Source organism: Pipistrellus hanaki (assembly GCF_964339955.1).
Source record: "Pipistrellus hanaki genome assembly, chromosome: 14".
In the NCBI taxonomy this organism is placed as follows: domain Eukaryota; kingdom Metazoa; phylum Chordata; class Mammalia; order Chiroptera; family Vespertilionidae; genus Pipistrellus; species Pipistrellus hanaki.
In genome coordinates this window covers 18,958,598-18,983,742 of record NC_140516.1, presented here as the reverse complement: position 1 = coordinate 18,983,742, position 25,145 = coordinate 18,958,598, and the positions used below count along the sequence as shown (strand labels likewise).

At 39.0% G+C, this 25,145-nt stretch overlaps 1 protein-coding gene across 5 annotated transcripts in view; it reads right to left on the bottom strand.

The window, feature by feature from the left end:
• Positions 1-25,145, bottom strand: part of CTNNA3 (catenin alpha 3) — a 1,202,853-nt gene that overhangs the window by 1,110,777 nt on the left and 66,931 nt on the right. For all 5 annotated transcript variants that reach the window (XR_014796805.1, XM_084904252.1, XM_084904255.1 and 2 more), the window contains one exon: positions 12,710-12,876. Coding sequence is in view for 4 of the 5 variants with exons in the window: in XM_084904252.1 (XP_084760378.1) it covers positions 12,710-12,876 (167 nt within the window). In the remaining variant the exon portion in view is untranslated. The remainder of the gene's footprint in view (positions 1-12,709; positions 12,877-25,145) is intronic.

The following is a 25,145-nucleotide window of genomic DNA, read 5'->3' as shown; positions in this document are numbered from 1 at the left end:
TGCCCCAAGATCCCCTAGCTTGGAGGACAGGGAGGCTTATGTTCCCGGGTCCCATGGGACTGTAACAACTAGAAAGACAGTTCGTGCCCAGTCCAGTGGCTCAGTGGGTTGCAGCAGCATCCCGTACACCAAAAGGCTGTGGGCTAATCCAATTCAGGGCACATACCTAGGTTATAGGTTCGATCCCCAGTCAGGGAGTGGACAGGAGGCAACCAATTGATGTTTCTCTCTCTCTCTCTCTTTCCCACTCCCCCCCCCCCCTCTTTCTCCCTTCCTCTATCTCTAAAGTCAATGAAAACATATCCTCATGTGAGGATTTTTAAAAATTAAAGTTAAAAGTGCGGAAACCGGTTTGGCTCAGTGGTAGAGCGTCGGTCTGCGGACTGAAAGGTCCCGGGTTCGATTCCGGTCAAGGGCATGTACATTGGTTGCAGGCACATCCCCGGTTGAGGGTGAGCAGGAGGTGGCTGGTCGATGTTTCTCTCTCCTCGACGTTTCTGGCTCTCTATCTCCCTTCCTCTCTGTAAAAAATCAATAAAATATATATATATTTTTTTAATTAAAGTTAAAAGAGAAATGTACTAAAACTAAAATGTGCTTAAAAAAAATACACAATATGACTAGATATAAATTGTGACGACAACATGGCCTATGTGTCAGAGAATTAAAATACCCATAGAGTTACACAAAGGGAATAAGAAAGAAATGAAAGTATATCACAACAAACAATCTTGTTTCATTTGCTCTCCTGAGCTCCAAATATATTTTTAGTATCTCCTATCTTTCATATGTGCCTCAAGTCCAGTGTGTCTACAGGTAAAGCTCATAAATTGATTCTCTATGTGCAGAAAACCAACGTCAATGCCCAACCAACTTCCTAGAAGGCTGCTTACTGCTTCCCTTTCCCTCTGAACAGATTCCAATCCCTTTCCAAACGGTACCCTGTTCCTCCTCCGTCTCTTTCATTCGTTCCTCACCCCACCCCATCATTTCACAACCAAATGAATGCATCAGCCTCCTTACCAGCCTCTCTACCTCCAATCTGGCCTCCTTATCAACTGCTGACAGAGTAATGGACCTGAAATATAAACTTACTTATATGATTTTCCTGCTTAAAATTCTTTCATGGTTCCCACGCTCGTTTCAGACCATAGTTCAAACTTTTTAACTTAGCACCGAGCCTTTCACAAGTAGACCCATGCCCACTCTCCTCAACTTCAATTCTTATTCCTCCCATACAATCGCCCTCCACCTCAGCCGCTCAGAAGGATTAGTGGTCTTCAAGAATATACATTCCCTCCACTTGAAACGCTCTCTCCCTCAACTACCTCCCTTGTCCAGTTCTCTCTCCAAACTCGGTCAAGCATTATTCACTCAAAACACTCTCCCTTGATATAGCTGCCATCATACCTCCTTAGCACCTTACACCAACCTCTATCATGATAAATTATATTGTTGATTTATTTCTTAACTAGTCTATAAATTCCAGGAGAGCAGGACCCTGGTTTTATTTTTTCTAAATATGAATCCCTAGCACATAGTGTGATGGCTGGCATACAGTAAGCACACAAAATATAAGCATTTGCTGAGTGGGTTAATAAGCTGATCAAATTGCAGCCGTTTGGTCCTTTTCAGAAGTTAACGTTTTCACATGATCTAAATTATCTTTGTCCCTAATTTTTCCAGTATGGAATTCAACACAAAACCAGCGATTTGTGCCCTATTTGCCTCTATTTTCTTCTTTTTCCTATTCCATCTTCAATATCAGACTTGTGACTTGCTTTTTTCTTTAAACCTTAATGTATCTCTGTGTATTTTTCCTAGGATTTTGTGCAAAATATACTTGGCTGCTAATAGCTCTTAATTAAACATTCATTTCTCCCCTTATAAAATACTAATATTTTTTAATAAAAGGCCTTAAAAACTCTTTTTGCTATTGTATACCTTCCTTTTAATAATTAAAAAAAATCATCTCAAAAAGTCTCAGCTATCAATATGGTAGTATGTGGATATAAATATTCTTTATATACAGAATCATTTTTAAGTACACAAAAGCTTTATAGCAATGTATGTAGCAAATGTCAACTATGTATTTTGCATAAGAAGTTATTAAAACTGGACCTATTTCTATAATGACATTGGTCTATTACCTAATCAAAAAAAAACAACATTTCCACTTTTTAAAATATAAACTAGTTATAATAATAAAAGTGTAATATGGTAATTAAACTGGACATCCTCCCAAACATCTTTCCAGACAACCTTCTGGATGAAGCCAGGGCTGTGAGGGAAGCCCGGATCCCAGGCGACAGAGGGAACCCAGTGCTGGCAGCTGGGGGAATGAAGGCTTACTCTTACATTAATTTCATGCATCAGGCCTCTAGTGATATGATAAATGGAAAAAAAGTTAATTCAACTTAGGTGTCAAATTTAATTCCCTTCCTATTTTAAGAACAAGGACAACATTGCATTGCAAGAGTCAAAAAGTGGGAGCAAAGTACTACGATAGAGAAAGGTAGGACAGAGTTCTTGCCAGGCAATTTACAAATTATTTAAACTTCACAAGAACCTGTCAAAGTATTCAGAGTGAATGTCATTATCCTTATAGCTCAGAAGAAAAAAACAAAGCTCACAGATTTTTTTAACTTTCCCAAAGTCATCCAGTTAATCAACAACAGAGCCAAGATTCAAGTAAGGTCTCCCTATTGTCAAAAGCCATGTTGAACCTTATAAAATCCAGATAAAAATATACAATGTGAACTCTTGAAAAGTAGAAACCATATAAAAAAAAAAGTTCAAAAAACTTGAATAGTACAAAGGAAAGAAAACTTTTAAATTCCCATAGAAAACTAAGAGCAATCGTGGTGATAAAGCCAAATTGCCTTTACAAGTTCTTAAATTAATTCAATATTGAAATGTCACATTTTTCCTCTATCCTCTCTTGCTTTTGATTTGGACCTATTTTCCCCAGAGGAGAATATGTGTTTCCTTAAGGTACAAGATACCTTTAAAAGTGCCAACCCGGGAATCCTTGATGTACTGAAGTGAATATTAATTCCCTGTTGGTGCGGTACTTACCCTATTGAGAGAAGCGCAGGGAATCATGTTTGCACTAGTTGGTGATCTTAGTCTATATCCTTTATAAATGGTTGATCATAATTGCATCTCTGGGGGAAGTCTCAGTGGAAAGAGGATAATTTAATAAAGACAAGAAAGTATAAGGTAATCAGAGAGTATTTAAACTATCAAGGTAAAGACTATTAATCAAAAGAGAGCAATATCTCACTTATTTACTAGGAATTATACCTCAGTAGGGATGAAATATTCTGTTATGTGGAAAATATCATAACAAGGAGGAAAAGGATAAGCCACTCAAGAAAACATTGTGAAAGCAGAGAAATTCTTTGGTACTGTGCAATAAGTAATAAATACAAAATGTAGCAGGAACTTGTATAAGAGTGTCAGGGCTAAGAAGCCCAAAATGAGCAGAAGCTTGCATGAAATCATAAAATAAGATTGTAATAGAGAAGGAGATGCAGGCCTTTGTCTATTATATTCGAAACAAGGGCAAGAAATAAAAAGGTGTCTACTGCTTTTGAAGGAAGAATACGTGTCCAGAAGAAGAAATCTGTATCTTTAAAGTTGATGCCTTCCCCGAGAATACATCTGTACTAGATTATTACCGTACTAGGGGTCCAGTGCACGAATTCGTGCACCTTGAAAGGAACTGTGGGTCGTGAGGCTGCAAGTGGGCACAGGGGCAGATCTCGGCCCATCCTTCGCACTCCTTCCCGGACCCTCTTACCATGACCCCTCCCCCCACCTATCTGCCAGCAGCTGCTCTCCCACCACCGCCACTCCTGCGTGCTGACAGCACCACCCCACTCACACCCACTGATAGCACAGAACAACTGGGGTCAGCAACAGCAGCAGGTGCAAGCGGTGGCTGCTGCCCCAATCGCCCCTCAGGAGCAGGGGGAGGTGGAGAAGCCCTCAGGGGCAATTGGGGCTGTCAGCCACCGCTCTCACTCACTGACAGTGCTGAGCCACCGGGACTGGCCCCAAGTGTCGGCAGCTCCAGCGCGGGCTGCAGGTGCGAGCGAGGCCGTCACTGGTAGCAGGTGCGAGCGCCCAGCAGGACCACAGCATGCAGGAGCAAAGAGTTTTCAGTAACCACCAGAGGCTCACCCCAATGACAACCACTGGCACCCTGTCTTGGTCTGGCCCTCCCGCTCACCTGCTCCATCATCCTACCATGGCCAATGCCTACCATGTTCTGTGCTCTGCCACCTGCTGCCAACGCCCATCGTTTTCCACACACACACTCCATGTGGTCAGTGCACATCATAACAACCAGTTGTTCAGTTGTTCAATTATTCTGTTGTTCTGCCATTCAGTCTATTTGCACATTAGGGCAATATATATATATATATATATATATATATATATATATATATATATATATATATATATATTAGAGGCCCGGTGCACAAAATTTGTGTGGGGTGCAGGGAGGTGTCCCTCAGCCCAGCCTGCACCCTCTCCAATCTGGGACCCCTAGAGAGATGTCCAAATGCCCCTGGTAGGATCAGGCTAAAATGGGCAGTCGGACATCCCTCTCACAATCCAGGACTGCTGGCTCCCAACTGCTTGCCTGCCTGCCTTCCTGATTTTCCCTAACTACTTCTGCCTGCCAGCATGATCACCCCCTAACCACTCCCCTGCCAGCCTGATTGATGCCTAACTGCTCTCCTGCCAGCCCAATTGCCCCTAACTGCCCTCCCCCCTGCAGACCTGGTCCCAACTGCTCTCCCCTACAGGCCTGGATCTCCCCCCAAACTGCCCTTCTCTGCAGTCCCAGTCACCTCCGACTTCCCTCCTCTGTAGTGTGGTCACCCCTAACTGCCCTCCCCTGCAGGCTTGATCACCCCCAACTGCCCTCCCCTGCTGGCCTAATCATCCACAACTGCCTTTCCGTGCAGACCTGGCCCCTCCCCTGCTGGCCATCTTGTGTCCACATGGGTGCAGCCATCTTGTGTGTTGGAGTGACAGTCAATTTGCATATTACTCTTTTATTATATAGGCTAGTAGGATGTGTGTGCACACATGCAGGAGAGAAAGGTAGAGGCGGGGGGGTGGGGGCGGGAAGAGAACTACAGAATTCATCCTATGAAAGGAACTATCTATATTGAGGAAATACCTTAAGGATAATTTAAGGTAGATGATGATATCTGAGGGTACAAATTAGCAGAATCCTACTTGATGGTGAAGAGATGGAAACTTTAGTGTATTCAAATAACAGGAATTTAGGGGTGTATGGGACAACAAAGGAGAGCAGGTAGAGAGAAAAATGAGAAAAAATAGCTAAAGAATTTTGTAATTTTCTAATATATAAATTGAAGTAAATTAGATCATCTTGTCACACAACAGAACTCCTTTTCCATCTTCTCAAGCTTCTATAAGGTTTGCCATTTACATAAACATGGTTTGTCTGGAAGTGGGGGAGAGGAGACCAACAAGTAAAAGATCACCTTCCAGTTGTGGATTAACATACAGCAACAATTTTTGCATGTATCTGTCCAATTAATATAGGAAATAGGGATAGGAATAGCATCCAAAACTACAATTCAGTGGAGGGGGGGAAAAAAGGCTTGGAGCCAGAAGTGACCCTGAAAATATGAGCCCCAGAAAATTTACAGAATCTTGGGGAGAACATTATACTTGACTGAACATAGAATGAGAGTTCAAGCCAATCCTATCTAGATCTTCAGGACAAGGGGATCCCTGCAGGCAGATGGTTTACAACCTTAAGTAAGTGGATTGTGAGTAACTGAAAAATGAAGGCCAATAAAAAGGAAAGAAAGAATAAAAGCAAGCAAGAATGGTCACTGAGAGCTCTTATGGGGTTCATTCACTTTACAACTGGAGTTACTACACTGATACACCTGCAATGCCACAGATAACACATCTTGATTTCAGGGAGGCCTTTTAGAAAGTGCTTGAGGAGAAAATAAACAAACGTGGTTTATACAGTAACACAATGAAATGAGTTTAAAACTCATTTTAACAACTCCACTCAACATGTGTTAATATTTGATTCATGTTATCTGAGAGGAAGATATAGCACACTTTTCCATGTCATTAAACAGTTTTTCATGAGTAGTTTGGTCAAAGAAATCTGAAAATGACATCAGGTTAGGAGGGAAGACAAAATCAAAAGTCAAAAAGATCTGAATGGGCTGTATCAAAAAAGCCATAAATAACAAGATGGAATTCAATAAATATAAATGTAACAACTCCCTTTACATATAGAAAGATAACTAGTGTCAGAGGAGAAAGATCTGGATTAAGAGTAGTTTGAGTTGAGAAACTTGGAGTTTGTAATCACTCACAAAATCAGTATGAACCAACAGCTATCATAATGGGTAAGGTTGGACCGTAAGTCAGGGAGGTTATTGTCAGAGTATAGTATGCAATGTTTACATCAAAGAGTCTATTTTTATTTCCAGATATCTTAATGTCAACATTCTATGGAACCTACCTAATAATATAGAACATGCATAGAAAAAATTGTAGATGATTTTGCAGACTTCTATTTCTTATATTGGCAAATTAGTTATTCAGTTCAATCCTTCTGCTGATTAAATCTAATAAGATTTGATAATATATAAAATATTTCATCTTTAAAATATCAAAGAGCTAATAAAACAGTGAGGAATCCCCTGAGATGAGTTCCAAAAGAGATAATGTTGAGCACACAAAGACAAGACACCATGAGCAAAAACCAGCATAAATGTTAAGCAGACACCCTGGGAGTTCAGACACTGAAGTTTCTAAACTTTAAACCATAAAACAGTTATGCTTACCTTGTTCAACTATTTAAAATGCAAGACTGTCCTGGCTGGTTTGGCTCAGTGAATAGAGTGTTGGCCTGTGAACTGAAGGGTCCCATGGTCGATTCCAAACAAGGGCACATGCCCAGGTTGTGGGCTTGATCCCCAGTAGGGGATGGGGATGTGCAGGAGGCAGACAATCAATAATTATCTCTCATCATTGATGTTTTTATCTCTCTCTCCCTCTCCTTCCTCTCTGAAATCAACAAAAAAAAATATTTTAAAATAAAATAAAATGCAAGACTGAGCCCTGGTCAGTTGATCAATGGTTAGAGCATCACCCCATTCATCAAATAATGCAGGTTGGATTCCCAATCAAGGGCATGTACCTTGGTTGCAGGCTCAATCCAGCCCAGTAGGGGCATGTGAGGGAGGCAACCAATCAATGTGTCTCTCTCACACTGATGTGACTCTCTCTCCCCCCACCTCTTTTTCACTAAAAAAAAAAAAAAAAAAAAAAAAAAAGTAAACTATCCTTGGTTGAGGATTTTTTAAAAAAAAGAAAAGCAAGATTAAAAATTTCAACAGGAAACTAAAAATCATGCAAGATATGGAAATTCTAGAGTATTCTGAGTAGCCTGAAACTGTTATACAAGAACTAGAGACCCAGTGCACAAAATTCATGCACTCAGGTTCAGGGGTCCCTCAGCCAGGATTGCAAGAGAATGCAGAACAGGCCAAGACCCTACCAGTACACGATCTGGGCTGGGGAGGGATGTTGGAGGTGAGCTAGCCAGTGCAGGACCATGGGAGAGACCCAGAGTATGTCTGGTCGGTCTCGCTCAGTCCCGATCGGCCCAACTCCAGCACCAAGCTAACTTATTGGAGCATCTGCCCCCTGGGAGTCAGTGCACATCATAGCAAGCAACTGAGCATATTATTAGTATCCTAGAGGTCCATTGCAAGAATAGGGCTTTCTGTGGCCAGAGAAAAGTGAAGAAGTGAGCAAAGCCCACCAAGGTCTCTGCTGCCTCACTCCCTCCTGTGTCTACTGCCTCACTCCCTTCTCCACCGCTTCCATCCCTTCTGTAGCGTTTGCTTAGCTCCCTTCTGCAGTACTTGGCTTCCTTCTATGCTGTCTTCAGTCTTTGCTCTGCACCTGTGTATGCAAATTAAACTCCATCTTAGTTGGGTTAATTTGCATAGTTGCTCCTAAGTGGCTGGTGGGCATAGCGGAGGCATGGTCAATTTGCATGTTTCTCTTTTATTAATGTAGATTATGCTTTGATTGGTTGAACAAACAACTGGATGACCAGACACTTAGCATATTAGGCTTTTATTATATAGGATATTAAAGAGTCAAGAAATTTGTCAGCCTAGATAAAAGAAGCCCATATCTAAGTCCTAAATTATCAATTATTTGGCGAGGGGAGAGGGGGGTGGTTTTTCCTATTGCCTTGATTCTGTGTTGCTCCACAAAGCATAACTAGAAGTAGGAATGAGAATAGCTAGGATGCAGATTAAAGCTCATTTTGATGGGGGTGGGGGGGATGTCTCTAACAATTAGAGTTGTTCAAAACCAGGTTCACTGACTCACAGAACTGAGATGACTATTAGTGATCACAGATATTGTTAGACAATTATGTGTATTGAGCATTGTAGGAGAGACAGAGTCTATCTACCTCAGTAAGACATTAGACTATAAGGCACTGATATTTCTCCGCTATTATTTTTTATTCCAAGTAGAAATTTAACATAATCATAAATATTATTAGAAATATTCTAAAGCACTGTTTCCCAAAGTATGGCCTGAGAAAGTTTCAGGATTACTATGTTGTAGAAGAATTATAGGGTCAAGAAATTTGGAAAACTATGGGTTAAGCAAAGTTAAACAACTTTCCTTCCTTCAATATCCCTTACTGACTTTGATATGTTAATATATATTGAAAACAATCAAAGGGAATTCTGTGTGCAGCATGGACAAAAAATATATTTTTTTATGTCGCACATTTATAAGACAAGTTCTGTAGAATACTTTGGGGGAAAGGTTGAGGTAAGTAATTCTAATGTTGATCTCAAAAAATCAGTTTGTCTTCATCCTATGTGAAACCTCAAGAGGATTGAGTTAGTAACACAATTCACATATAAATTTTTCATAAGGATGAAATAATTAAAAACCCTATCACAATTTACCACAACAGGTCTTCCCTCTTTCACAATGAGGTGCATTGTTTTACTTAAAATACTTATATGTGGCTTAAATGATTTAACACAAGTCCATGCTCTGATGACGCACCAACAAATGTCTTCCTGGCATATCTAAATTCCATTACAACCTCTGATAGGCCCATGAACTTGTCTAAGCACTTCTGAAAACTATTTATACTTAGAGCTGTTCTAGCACTTAGAGTACTTCTAAGCACTTCTAAAAGCTATTTATACTTAAAGCTGTTCTAACCCTTGTAATATTAAGTCCCAGAGTTGTTGTTTTTTCCTATTGCCTTGAGCAAGTTTCTTAAATTCAACATGCCTTCATTTTTTCGTCTGTAAAACAGTAATCATAGAGACTTCCAGTCAAAATAGCAGAGTAGGTAAACATTGTGCTCACCTCTTCCCACAACCACATCAAAATTACAACTAACTTATAGAACAACCACCATTGAGAACCACCTGAATACTAGCTGCACAGAAAAGTCTTGTAACCAAGGGTATAAAGAAGCTACAATGAGACTGGCGGGGGGAGGGGAGAGGGCAGGGGGTGCAGAGGAGTGAAGATGCAGAACAGGCAAGTCTCTTATCCACTGTATAGCAATTAAAAAATCAGGAGGTTGTCTTGGCTGCAGAAGCAATGAATCCAAGGCCAACACCTGGCTTACTAGCCCAGGGCACCAGTCCCCATAACACCTGGCTAGAGAAATCAGCAGGAATAGCATCTGAGTGAGACAAAGGTTTACTGGAGACCCAGGGGTTCCTCTAGGGCAGTGTTTTTCAAACTTCTCTAAGACAGAGCACTAAGTTAAGTATACAATTTTGCCTATATGTTCCCAAAAATTCTAGTTTAGCACTTCTTAGTTGGGATTCAGGAATCTGTATTTTAACAACTCCACCGGGTGATTCTCATCATGAGAGAAGTTTGGGAAACACTGCTCTAGGGCAGTGGTCGGCAAACTCATTAGTCAACAGAGCCAAATATCAACTGTACAAAGATTGAAATTTCTTTTGAGAGCCGAAAACCAACTTCTGAGCATGAGCCATGAAGTTTCAATCACACTGTATATGTGCACCCATGCGTGGTATTTTGTGGAAGAGCCACACTCAAGGGGCCAAAGTGCCACATGTGGTTCACAAGCCGCAGTTTGCCAACCACTGGGTTAGGGGAATATGTGAAAAAAGGTGAAGGGATTAGGAATTCCCAGTTATAAAAACAGTCATGGGATGTAAAGTACAGCATAGGAAATATAGTCAACTAGAGGCCCATTGTACAAAGAGATTTGTGTCATAGGCCTTCCTTCCCTTGGCTTCCAGCACCAGTTTTCTTCCAGCACCTGGCCTTTGCACTGGCCAGAGTCTGCCATCTTTGCTGCAGACTCTGGAGTCTGCAGTCTTTGTTTTCACTGTGGCCAGAGTGCCACTCCTGTAGATTCCTTTGGCCCCCTCCTCACCCTTCCTCTCATAGCAGGCATCCTGCCCCGCCCAGCCACTCTGCACCTGGAGCAGCTGGGCAGCTGCCATCTTTCTCCTTCTAATTTGCATATTTCCTCCTGATTGGCTAGTGGGCATAGCAGAATGATGGTTAATTTGCATGTTTCTCTTTTATTAATGCAGATAATATTGTCATAACTATTTACAGTGTCAGATGGGTACTGGGTTTATCCAAGTGATCACCCATACATTATATAAATAATGTCTAATAACTGGAGTGTACACTTGAACCTAATATACTATTGTATGTGAACTATAAATGTAAAATAAAATTTTTAAATAGAAATCATACTCATAGAGTTGTTAAGAGGATGGAATTAAAGGAGATAATCCAGCAAAGTACTTGGCACATTATAAAAATTCAATAAATATAAACTATAATTTTTACTCCAAAAAACATGCTTTTCTTTGATTTCCATTACTTCCTACTTCATTTAAATGAAATGATGTGTGTGAATTGCCTCGCACTGTGCCTAGCAGTTAGTGGCATTCAAATACAGTGGTAGTGAAGGTGCATGGGATCTTTGTAAATAAAGTCATCTTCTAATTGATAATAAAGGTGGAAATTTTTACCTCAAAGAAGCCTTTCACTCTGCCCTATCTCAACAAATTTAGAATATAAAATATAAACAGGCCTAGCTGGTTTTCTCAGTGGTTAGAGCATCGGCCTGCAAACTGAAGGGTCTTGGGTTCAATTCCAGTCAAGGGCATGTAGCTCAGTTGCAGGCTCAATCCTGGACCCGTCAGGGCACTTGCAGGAGGTAACCAATTGATGTGTTTCTCTCACATTGATGTTTCTCTCTTTCTGTCTCTCCCCCTCCCTTCCACTCTCTCTAAAAATCAGTGGGAAAAATAACCTCGGGTGAAGATTAATAACAACAATTAAATTAAATATAAACAAATATTGCATCTTGCATCACTGGAACTAGAAATTTTCTGGCACTTAATCACGCATACTTATTTCTTGGTTACAGCATTTATTAGAGTCTATATTCAAATATGGGGGTGGGGGGAGGTGGTACGACTGTCAGAAATGTTTAGGGACTTTTTTTTAAAGGTATTCAATAAGCCAATAACCAAGGAACAAGAAACTCTGCTCAATTATCTCACCTACAAATCCACCAGTAGACAGCTCCTGGTGAAAAAAACTACTCCCTTTCCTTAAAAGCTACTTAAACAACAAAGTACCAAATTGCTTTTGTGAAGTAATAAAGCTATCAAAAGAAAGGCATATGAAAGTAAAAAGGGGAGAGCCCCCTAGTTTGGGTTAAAATAAACATTAAGGAGTAAAATAACGATGGAAAGAAAGGTTTAGTTTAACCTTTAGAGGAAAGGATTTTGACAAAAAAGTCAATCAGACAAAGCTGTCATTTGTTTAATAGAGCAGTGATACTTCATCACCAGGCAATTGTGTTTATGAACAGAAGCGTAGGGGTCCTTCTCAAAGCAGAAGATCAAGCAAAGATTGCAAGAGGTTCTTTACATCCTTCCCGTTTGGCTACTATTAATGAATTGACTTGGTCAAACTAAAAAAGGTTTTAATAAAATAATCTTTCTACCACACCTTCATATACGAATTTGTCTATCAAAATAAAACAAGCAGGTATCTTGCTTCCTTTCTAGTCACTGAGTTAAAATATATCCTCTACACATATTAAATCCATTTGTACATTTTCATAACAGATTACTACAGGTATCACAGACTACTACCTGTCAACATGCACCATTTATCTTGAATCAAGAGGATCTGGCCAAGTAATATTCACTTACAAACTAGGATAAACTTCAAGTATCTTCTTAAGTATTAAATTCTCTCTTTTTCAAATTATTTATATTTATATGTGAATTATCTATTTTACCTCTATCCTTATGTTTTTATACATATGTATTTACAGAGGACATAATCACTTAAGTGGTCAAAAGCCTAGAATTTTCTCCTAGCCATTTCCTCATGTATAAGCCAGCTTCAGCTATTCAGTCTCCACTGGCTTTATTCTTTTGTCTTTGTTCTTCTGAAATATACATTTGTTTCACGGCCCAACTCAGCCAGCTTCTGGTGGGTGACATTAAGAAACGAGCGTGAGGCCAGAATGTGCTAAGATGAAGGCCAGGTTCAGGGAGCGGAATCAGAAGTGAGAGCAATGCCGAGGGAATCTAAGCCATCTTTTACTCACAGCTGACACGTGCTGCAGCAGGCACATGACATCGATCATGTCTGCCAGGATGAGGAGTCTGGTAACGGCAGCCAGCAAGGCACGGGCGGCTTGAACCACAGCCTCCCTCTTGGGGAGGTAGCAGGGGTCATCTGCAAATCTCTCGGCTGATACTTTCAGAGCTTCGCCTGGAAAACACAGCCCCAAGTCAGTCACGCGTGAGGTTTCAGCTATGTCTGTTTCAGCATTTATCATCCCACCTGATTCCAAGTGCATTTCACAACTAAGCATAATATTAAAGTACTGTCCGCGGACACTAGACCGCTGTCTCATTAAATAAACAATGCAGTTTCAAATCGACGTTTGTGTTTGATAAATGCTCTGTCATTTAAGAAGCATGACACCATTTTCCTACAAGAAAATTGTGCTCAATTGACTAAGATCTAGTAAAATTGCTGTCAACTTCTGCATTTGCTGAATCTCATTCCTGTGAAAGCTCTCATTACTAAGACTTCAATTGGACACTATCTTGTGTATGAGAATAAGGTAAATCTACATTGAGTTACTTTCCAATTCAATGGATGCTAGAGAGGAGATACCTTTTTAAGATAAGACAGCAACTCTGTAAAAGTTTAACACAGGCAGTTTTATACTACACTGCCAATCCTATCTAATAAAGAGGGAATATGCTAATTGACCATCACACCCTCACAAAGATGGCAGCACCCACAGCCGTTAAGGAGGGAATATGCTAATCGACTCCTATGCCCTCAAAGATGGCGGCATCCACAGCCACACATTCTTATATATCTATCCAGAAATTTTTCTATATTTTGTGTGTGTGCATATGTGTGTATATATGTATGTTTATACGTATATATTTATATTTGTTTTACATGTGTATATTTTATTAATATATTAATATATTCATACACATTAATATATTTTAGAGAGATTTTATATCACAAGAAAACAGATATTTGTTATAAATGGACCATATAGAAGATATATACATAGATCCTTTTCAAAAATGATATGGTACTATAAAACCTTTCAACAATTTCCTCATTTTCCTTATCAAAATATTTTCTTTTCACATTAGAATACAGATGGCCAAGAGGCCAAGCAGCACAGGAATTAACAGTGTGAGCTCTGAAGCCATTCTGCTTCAGTGTCTGTCCTACCACCTTGGACAAGTCACTTAACCTCTGTAAATGGAGCTAATAATAAGAACACCTAAAATATGATGAGCATAAGTAAAAGTGGTGCTTACAACTTAGTGAAGACTGATGAGCTGGTATTATCATTCTTATTAATACTTGACTAAGGTCACATTTTATTGATATACTTATTTTTCTAAGTATTGATATACTTATTGAACACACAATCATTTCCAACATTTTTCTGCTTAAACAATGCTACAAAAAAAACAACCATGAGCCCTAGCCGATTGGGTTCAGTGAATAGAGTGTCAGCCTGAAGACCAAAGGGTCCCAGGTTCAATTCTGATCAAGGGCACATACCTTGGTTGCAGGCTCTTCCCTGGTCAGGGCTCATGCAGGAGGCAACCAATTGATGTGTTTCTCTGATACTGATGTTTCTCTCTCCCAGTCTCCCTAAAAATCAATGGAAAAATATCCTTGGGTAAAGATTAACAAAAAAAAAAACAAAAAAAGAACCACCATGACATATATCTTTGCATATATGATCAAATTTAGCCGTAGAATAAATTCATAAAGTAGAATTGCTGAGTCAAGCGGCAAATGAGCCGTAACCGGTTTGGCTCAGTGGATATAGCGTGGGTCTACGGACTGAAAGGTCCCAGGTTCGATTTCGATCAAGGGCATGTACATTGGTTGCAGGCACATTCCCGGTATGCAGGAGGCAGCTGGTCGATGTTTCTCTCTCATCGATGTTTCTAGCTCTCTATCTCTCTTCCTTCCTCTCTGTAGAAAATCAATAAAATATATTTTTTAAAAAAAATTTGTGCACATTAAAAGGAAATTAATTAGAGGAAATATTTTTTTTTAAAGAGGCAAATGAATTTTAAGTCTCCAAAATACAATCATCTCACCAATAGCATACGAAAGGGCCTATTTTATCTACATTACTCCATGAGTGTATTAGTTTTTATTTATTCATGAACATTAGCATAAGAAAATGGAATAAATTATTTTTGTTACATATAACAAAGAATAGTGTTCCTTATAATGAAGAAAGCCTATGAAGAGGGTCTGAGATGACCTCAGCATGTTAATCACATTCCACTCACTCTCCTAAGCATGTAAGGAACTCAGACTCCTAAACCAGATACTTCTGAGATGACATTCTAATCCACCACTTCTAGTTTTGAGATTTGGACATTAATTACTTGTAGTGTCCCTATATAGGAAAAGGATAAAATATTACTTGTATGTATTTCATTATATATATTTAGCACAAAAGGTGAACATGGAAAGTACTCAAGTATTAGCTGTTATCATCTCAGGAAATTTCTAGTAGAGATGACAAAATTTCAAGACCAGTAAATGGTGATTTTTATGTCTTTTTCTGAAAGCCAGAATTGCAGCGAGGAGACTGAAAAATTAAAGTGACCTCCACAATTTAGAGAGCAGATGATTCCCCACAGAAAGATTATCTTTTCTTGTCATGATTCTGAATTGGGAAGTTATGACAGCCTGTATAGAATCCTGTCTCTGACTTCAAATATTAAAACTAAATATATATATAAAAAAAGAATTGTGTTCTTGACTAACGAGTTGCGACATTGAACAACTGGCACAAGAGTCATACTCAGAGAAAGATTATGTAAACATTGAACAATAATTACAGTTTTTGTCTCCATAAAGTAATGTGAACAGCCAAACAAGTAGTGCTATTGGAAGAAACCGCCACTTCTGAAATAAAGATTCAGACCTAAACTGCTTATTACTGGTCCCACCACCCTCCCCCCACCCAATTCTCCCAACCCTTTTTGACTGATTACAGCTCATATCTGGTCCCAATGTGCACATCACTTCTGGGAAGTCTTAGGTCACCATTGCTAAGGCAGATCCTACAGTAGGATTATTTGCTTCCTATCATAACCCTCATTATCACTTATTGTAATGGTTTGTATCAAAGCAGACTAGAGGATTGCAAGAATCAAGTCAAAGATTTGAAATACAAAAAAGCAAAAAACACCCAAATGGAAAAGAAAAATAATTTTAAAAAATATGAAGATACGTAATGTAAGAAGCCTCTGAGACAACTTCAAGTGTACTAACATCAGAATTATGGGGTGCCAGAAGAAGAGAGAGAGCAAGATATTTAAAACCTATTTGAAGAAATAATGACCAAAATCTTCCCCTACCTGGTGAAATAAATAGACTTACAAGTCCAGGAAGTGCACAGAACCCCAAACAAGAGGAATCCAAAGAGGACCACACCAAGACACATCATAATTAAAATGCCAAGAGCAAAAGACAAAGGGAGAATATTAAAAGCAGCAAGAGAAAACAGTTAGTTACCTACAAGGAGCACCCACACAAATTCTCAGCTGATTTCTCAACAGAAACTATGCAGACCAGAAGGGAGTGGCAAGAAATATTCAATATACAGTCACAATTTAAAAAAAAAAAAAAAAAGAAAGTACTCCATGAAAAAAAAAAACCAACAATGAAATTACCGTATTTTTCGGACCATAAGACGCACTTTTTTCCCCCAGAAGTGGGGGGAAAAAGTCCCTGCGTCTTATGGTCCAAATATAGCCTACACATATACTTTAAAAAAAAAGTTTTTTTACTTGCCCGGCTCTGTGTGGTCTCCGTGTGCTTGCCCAGCTCTAAAATGGTTCTAAATGCTGCTGTTTACTTTACAGGGTTGATTACATGTGTTTATGACTGTGATGTTGGGTTTTAATGCACATAAAATACTTTAGGACACTATTTGTTTCAGAATCCTTTTTTCTTCATTTCCCTTCTCTAAAAACTGGTCCGGTGCGTCTTATGGTCCGAAAAATACGGTAATACAACTAATAAGTGTCTCCAATTTAATATACATAACTGTGGCTCTAAAAACCAATTCTTTTTTCATTAAATCTTTAGTTGGTTTTCATACCTTAACCTTAATGTATGAACCTCGCCTGAAAATCCCTGACAACATATAAAGATTGGTTTATCCCTTAAAAGTATAAAATTGGACCCAGCATTCTTTGGCTACAATATTTATATATGTAATAGTTTGAACATCTCAGGAATTTTGTACATTTCTAGGCTAGACGGTTCCCTGAAGAGAGTTCAGCCAGCTCCAAATAACGCTCCCAGTGTAACACCAGAAGAATTGCATGAGTGTTCCTCTCACACCCAAAGCCTAATTAATAGTGAAGATCCATATGCAGGGTCAACAGCCAGCTCACCTAGCTTGTTCACTAACTTACTATGAAATCCTGAGCAAGTCATAGAATTTTTGGTATCTCTCTCTTCGGTATCAACACAAAGTTTATGGAAACAATTAAAAAAACAACAAGTGGAAGCTTTTAGTCCCCAGAGAAAAGTATTAAATAAAGGTGGAGTTCTTAAAAGGCAAACATGTCCTCACTACCATATTAATATTTTGTCTTTTTATGTGAAGATTCATCCTGTCAAAATCAAAACTATTCCCATGAAACTTCCGATTTCTTAACTGTGGAGCATCAGCAAATGTCCCTGTCCCAGGCCCTCATGAACCCCTCGCTGTCGGCTACACAGTGTTAGACGTTCAACTGTCCCCAGCCTGTGGTCGATCAGTAGTGAATGGTTGAAACCAATATTTACCAAACTAAGTAAACTAAGTAAAGGCTGCAAGTGAAGGAAAAAGAAGGGGTCAAAATATTGGGGGGCAGGGGGAGGGGAGTAGCAATAGATACTTTTGGGATATATGGGGTAAAAGGTAAAGTCAGTAAGGGGGGAAAGTTGTTAATTCCTTCTTTTGGTTTATCACTGTGGGTTGTGAATATTTGGTGAGGAAGATAAAACAGCAAATCTCATTGAGAGCCTCTAGCATCAAAAAGCAAAGAAAGCCGAGACCCGTTTGGCTCAGTGGATGGAGCATCGGCCTGCGAACTGAAGGGTCCCCAGTTCGATTCTGATCAGGAGCATGTACCTTGGTTGCGGGCACATCCCCAATGGGGGGTGTGCAAGAGGCAGCTGATCAATGATTCTCTCTCAACGATGTTTCTAACTCTCTATCCCTCTCTCTCCCTCTCTGTAAAAAATCAATAAAATATATTTTTTTAAAAGCAAAGAAAAGCAAGAAGTAAATATCAACTTGTATAATGTGCTTACCCAAGGAAAAGGGTAAGAATAAATATTCAAGAATATAATCTAGCATCACAGTTTCATTTGATGTTATAGGTCCATGCACATTTATGTATAATCATTTCTAACTTCATAGTTTCTTACAGTGTTTTTTCTAGTTTTTGTTAGTAGTTAGACCATAGCTGGCCAAATATATTAGATGATTTAGAATAACGGTTGCTATTTTCATGCAGTACTATTTTTAAGTATAGTAGTCATTGAAATTTCTTTCTCTGGCCCTTTTTAATCCCATTTTCTTTAGCAGTAATTCATTTTTCATTGCCAGAAACTTCTCTTGTTCTGTAATAGTGAATTCTCACTGATTTTGGGAAACTAGTGCACCTCTTGCTTTTTACATATAACCATGATCACAATTTGAGCATGACTTTAATAGACTGTATGTGTGTGTGTGTGTGTGTGTGTGTGTGTGTGTGAGAGAGAGAGAGAGAGAGAGAGAGAGAGAGAGAGAGAGAGAGAGAGAGAGAGAGAGAGAGAGCAATTTTGCTCTAAAGAGCATGCTCTTCAACTAACTTCACTAACTCCTTTCTCTCCATAATCACCCCTCAGATATTCAGATGCACTATCTCCTACAATCCTTTGTAACCAAACCTCTTAGAATTATATTTTACAATATTTTATTATATGGGAAATTTAATTCATTTGGTAATTAATTGGTATGACATCACTGATATTTACAAGTCAGGCCAGCCTTTTATTAGAACATATTTTTCTGATTTCAGAGAGGAAAGGAAAGGGGGGGGAGGGAGAGAGAGAGAGAGAGAGAGAGAGAGAGAGAGAGAGAGAGAGAATCATTGATTAGCTGCCTCCTGCATGCCCCACACTTGGGTCAAGCCCAAAACCCAGGCATGTGTCCTGACTGGGAATTGAACCATGACCTCCTGGTTCATAGATCAACATTCAACCACTGAGCCACACCAACGGGGTTAAAGCAGCGTTATTATAAAATTACTAGTTATTTGAAAGCTTAACATATGTCATTCATGGAACTAACACATTTAAATTTTTTTTAATATATTTTATTGATTTTGTACAGAGAGGAAGGGAGAGAGATAGAGAGTTAGAAACATCGATGAGTCATCAATCAGCTGCCTCTTGCACACCCCCTACTGGGGATATGCCCGCAACCAAGGTACATGCCCTTGACCGGAATCGAACCCGGGACCTTTCAGTCCCCAAGCCGACACTCTATCCATTGAGCCAAACCGGTTTCGGCTAACACATTTAAGTTTAATACAACAATTATAGTAGAGGAATAGGGGAAGATCGTTACTACACAATATTGACTTATCTCATTATTTGTTATATGTTATTATTTAAATTCCCAGACACTTTACATTATTCACCTATTTACTTAGGTCAAATGACTCTCAAGCTCAATGCTTGAAATTAAACCAGAAATGTAAAAGAATTGTTCTTTGTAGAATCCTGCCCAGAAAGTGGCCTTCAGTAGTTCCATGTTTTTTAATAATTAAACATAGACAGCAAAACCATATTCATAACAACACTCAATTGCTCAAAAACTCAAGAGTTGTTCCCTAATCCCTAAGATATCAAATACAATCTTTTCTTTCCAAGGCAGGGTCCACTCTGAATCAGCAACTCCTAAATTACGTAGTTTTATTAATTCACTGTCTGTTCTGGGTAGACTGTTTACCATATTCCTGTCAACTTTATTCATTTATCTTTGCTCCAACCATTCCCTGACCTGGGAGGTCCAGTGGGTCCATTTTTTATTTCGGGATGGAACCCTGAGATTCTCATTTAACCAGGTCTTTCCCCAACCTGACTGAGACAGAAATAGAAATGTACACACACAAAAAAAAAGAATAAAACCATAACAAGACTGTTAATGGGAGTCAACAGCCGTTGAGAGCCTTCTGGAAGATGGAAAGCCAGTGGAAGGGTACTGACAGCTAAAAACAAGAAGAGAAAACGATGGCCTAGAATGTGCCATGAGTCTGCAGAGAATGCTGGGTCATTGTGCTCACTGAAATAGATAGGTTTATGCTTGGATATGTGATACAGGGCAGAAATGGGCAGAGGTCTGAAAACCAGGGTGATTCATTGAATTCCTGCACATGAAACGTTGTGCCCTGCCCCTTTCCTCTACTATTGTAAAGCAGCAGGCAGCTCAAGAACTACCCGTATGGTGTAGTTGAAATAATAAAAAAAATCATGGTGCCCTAGATGGGATAATAAACAAGGGGAGCTTCTTTATCCAAGAAACTGAGGGAATCATCTGGAGAGAACACAGCATCTCACATGTTACTGGACTCCCAAGTAAAGCCCTCTTTTCTCTGACATAGAGACATTCACAGCTGTGTTGTGGCAAGAAAGAGAGATAATGTCAGAAAGAGAAATATGTAGGATTAAGGACATGGTGTTCCTAACCCAGAGATGACAACCAAGTTGATACATCTTTGAAAGGAAGACCGTTTCAGAAGAGATGTCTTTGAGGAAAAACAAAAAGGAAGACTCAATGAATCAACTATTAGGATTGAAAGAGAGACTGAATTTTAGAATATGTTAAGAAAAAAAAAAAAAGATTCAGAATCTCCAGGGTAAAAAATGTTGTAAACCATGTATATTTTTAAAATGCATAGTCCAAATAGGAAGTAGACCAAATAGTAGCATAATTTAAAGCAATGCGGAAAAAATCCATTTGACCTTGATAATGGAATCATTTGCCTTTGATTGGCCCAGGGGTTATGACGTTGGACTCTTGGAGAAGATGACATGATTTTAACATATACCTTTATCATGCAATAAAAAATTATGCATGGAGTCATGATACCATTATTGTTGTGCACTGGTTTGCACATTTTACTATCAATTGATGAACAAATGCATTTTAATTCATTGTAAGAATTAAAATGAATGTAAGAATTAAACTGTAACAACCATGACAATGCAAGAATAAAATTACAAGTGACAGAAGGTAGAAGGTGAAAGGTAGAATGTAGAAGTTAAGGGAATGGAATGGGTGTTGTTATTCTTAGCATACACAAAGGAGAATACCGCCAGTAGAATTTCTCACCTAGTATTTTCTTTAGTCCATAATCTAACATTCTCTCTCTATTTAACATACCAATGTTTTATTCTTTTCAGTTTTTCAATATTTGCAATCATTTGTTAAGAACAAGCAGTCAACCAAGAAAGAGAAGGAGCATGTAAGGACAGGACAATTTAGTGCACAGTGTCCTACGAGAGAAGGGGATAAAGTTTCAAGGTGAACAAATAAATGCCAAAGTTTCAAGGTGAACAAATAAATGCAGCAGAGGATTTGAACAGAATTAAAATTATGCAAAAGTAATTGAGTTAAACAATAAATAGGCCAAAGCAGAATAATAGATACGGTAAAAATAGAATTAGGAGTTTAAGAAGAGAGTAAACTGAAAATAAATTGAATTTTTATTGAATATTTGCCAATCGTCAAGCAGGGATGAGCTAATCTGTGTGAAGAAAGAAAAGAAAAAAAAAAACAGTAAAAAGGAATATGAATGATCAGGCCAGAGAAAGAAAAGATAATTGTAGAATAAGACTCTCTCCAGAAGGGAGATGACCTTGGGTTTAGGTAATTATTGGAAAGAGCACCACTTCCTTAGAAACTAGAGGAAGAGATGAGAAGAAAGAGTCAAGGACAGAAATTCTAAACAATCTTATTCCTGGCCTTGAGAAATGGCCAACATCTTAAGGCACTCTTGAAGATGCAACAAAACAATGTTCAGATCTATCTTCCGTGAGCATAAACTTAGATCAGTTGTCAACCTTACACTTACTTGCTGTCACCTTTGCACACATGTATGAAATGGCTCTAGCTTGGCGCCATCTCTACAGTCATGGAGGAGAGCAGAGCCATGGCTAAGATCTAAATCACACCTTCGATTCCAGACGCTTTACCTGCTGAGATTTGAGGCAACGTTTTCATTTCTTGGACCCATCAATTACAAATCAACCTGTTAACATCCATTGAATCTTTGCTCCTGTCTTTGAGTTGCACATCGAAGTAAATAGTATATGGCTTACAAAATTCCTCATCCTTTCAAAATTGGCATTATTGTTATCCTCAAATCATCCTATCTGTCATAGGTCCAACATATCAAGTGACTGAACTTGAGAGGACTGCACACACACCTTAAATACTTCCAAACTGCCCGCACAACGCCACAAGACGGGCTACACCTGAGAGTTACTGGGCTTGGCACACGCACTGTGAGAACAGCCTGCCGCAGAATTTTCCAGTGAACAGTAAGGCAGGCCGCCATTGAGTGTTCTCCAGCAATTAGTTGTTTACAAGCAATGTAGCTAATTAGCTCATCAGTCTTCACTGGAAGTGTTTTCACAAACATTCTGCCAGCTACAAGGCACAACGCATGCTTGTTAAAACGTGTTAAAACAGGAGTTCATCATCCCCTTTCAAATGAATGAACTGCATCTCCTGAGCACACTGTACGTGGTTGAAAAGATTATTATATTTGTAACTTTATGCTTATCTAAGAACACTCTTGAGATATAATAGCAGTTAAACACACACACCATCAACGCAGCAATGGACGGAAATAACAAGGGAACCATAGACACAAACGCTGTAATGAGTGGTAAATAGCAAACATTTTATGCAAGTCCTAAGGGCGGTGCTGCTGAGCAGAGAAGACAGAGCCAACCTGTAACTTTAGGGATAGCTAACTAAAAACGAACTGCTATTTTCCTTTATAAATAAGTGTTCAATACAGCCGAGTTTCAATAGGTAAGATCTCTCAATACAGGTGACCCAAAATGGGCCCCAGTAAACTTTTTAAATCTCCATTCTGCCTTGGACACAATTTATTTTCTTGTACCAAATAAAAAATGCATGGAATAATCAGGGAGGCACTGGATAACATTTTAAAGGTTCAATATTGGGAATTCTATAACGGCATTTCTTGTTTAAGTAACTACCCAAGTGTCCTGATAGGAAGATTAATTACACTTCCAAGTTACCATTTTCCAGGAATAATCGTTTCTAGAGGTAATCGTTTTCTCTGACTAATATGGATGAGAGTGAGTCTTGATTCCTAATTCCGGGGGGGGGGGGGGGGGGGAGTCTATTAACTTAGGTAGGGTCTTGCAAATCATTAAGGTGAAAAACTACAGAAATGCAGAAAAAGGAACAAATTTTTAAAATACCCTCAATACATGTATGATGCACATGAGGAATGTGTACTTTTTTTTTTTAAGTCAAACGTTTACTTCTTATCAGGGAGAGACAGCCCCCTAGCTACTAGCTTCATCACCCACTTTACTAGAATACCCCCGAGCCATGCAAAGTAGGACACAGGGTCAGCTGCTGCCGGGCTAAGCTTCACAGACATGAAGTTGGGAGGCTCCTGCACACGTAGACTAGAAAGCACAGCATTTCTTTCAGTGCAAAATACAACAGCCCTTTCTTTGGGAAGGAGAGCTGTTGTTAGAGGGCCATTGACAGACTCAAAAATTCCTCCTTCATCTTCCTAACCCTCCAAGTGGTTTGTGGCAGCCTTCGTGGAGGCCCACAATTAAAAAAACAGAGAGAGAATAGAATCAAGAACCCAGATATCAACCCAAATCACTATGCTCAATTAATATTTGACAAAGGAGGCACAAATATACAATGGAGTCAAGACAGTTTCTTCAATAAATGGTGTTGGAAAAATTAGACAGACACATGCAAAAGAATGAAACTAGATCACCAACTTACACCATTCACAAAAAAAACTCAAAATGGATACAGGACTTAAACATCAGACGGGTAACCATAAAAATACTAGAAGCATCCACAGGCAGCAAAATCTCAGACATATGCCAAAAGAACTTCTTCACTGATACTGCCCCTAGGGCAATGGAAGCTAAAGAGAAAATAAACAAATGGGACTACATCAAAATAAAAAGCTTTTTTACAGCAAAAGAAACCATCAACAAAACAACAAGAAAGCCCACTGTGTGGGAGAACATATTTGCAAATAATACCACTGATAAAGACTTAATCTCCAACATTTACAGACAGCTTATACAACTAAATAAAAGGAAGATGAATGATCCAATTAAAAAATGGGCAAGGGACCTAAATAGAATATTTTCAAAAGAAGACAGAAGGAATTGGCCAAAAGGCACATGAAAACAAGCTCTAAGTCACTAATTGTCCGAGAGATGCAAATCAAAACAACAATGTGGTACCATCTCACACCTGTCAGAATGGCCAACATCAACAAATCAACAAACGACAAGTGTTGGAGAGGTTGCGGAGAAAAAGGAACCCTCGTGCACTGCTGGTGGGAATGCAGACTGGTGCAACCACTGTGGAGAACAGTGTAGAGCTTCCTCAAAAAACTGAAAATGGAACTCCCATTTGACCCAGTAATCCCACTTCTAGGAATATATCCCAAGAAACTAGAAACACCAATCAGAAAGGATATATGCACCCCTATGTTCATAGCAGCACAATCTACAATAGCCAGAATTTGGAAACAGCCTAGGTGCCCGTCAGCAGATGATTGGATCCAAAAACCATGGTACATCTACACAATGGAATACTATGCTGCCATAAAAAAGAAGGAATTCTCATCATTTGCAGCAACCTGGATGGAATTGGAGAACATCATGCTGAGTGAAATAAGCCAATCAATGAAAGAGAAACACCACATGACCTCACTCATTTATGGATAATAAAGAACATTATAAACGGATGAACCAAAAGATAGATATAGAGACAGTAAAGCAACAAGCAGACTGTCAAATTACAGTGGAGAGGGGAGGAAGATCTGGGGGAGATAATAGATCAACCGAAGGACTTGTATTCATGCATATAAGTACAACCAATGGACATAAAACCCTGGGGAGGGAGGGTATGTGTGCGAGGGAGGGAGGGGGGCAAAAAAAAAAATCAATAAAATATATATATATTTTTTTTAAGTAGCTTTTGGAAAACATATCTAAAATGATTAATTTGGCCCTAAGTCAATCTTTTGCTCTCTCTTCTTCAGTCTCTAGAACTCTGAACATATTTTATATCTATTATGGCTCTCTGAATAATGCATTACTATTAATTTAAACTGTCTATCTTTTCCACCAGAATGAGTTGTTTAAAACATGGATGCACTTATAAC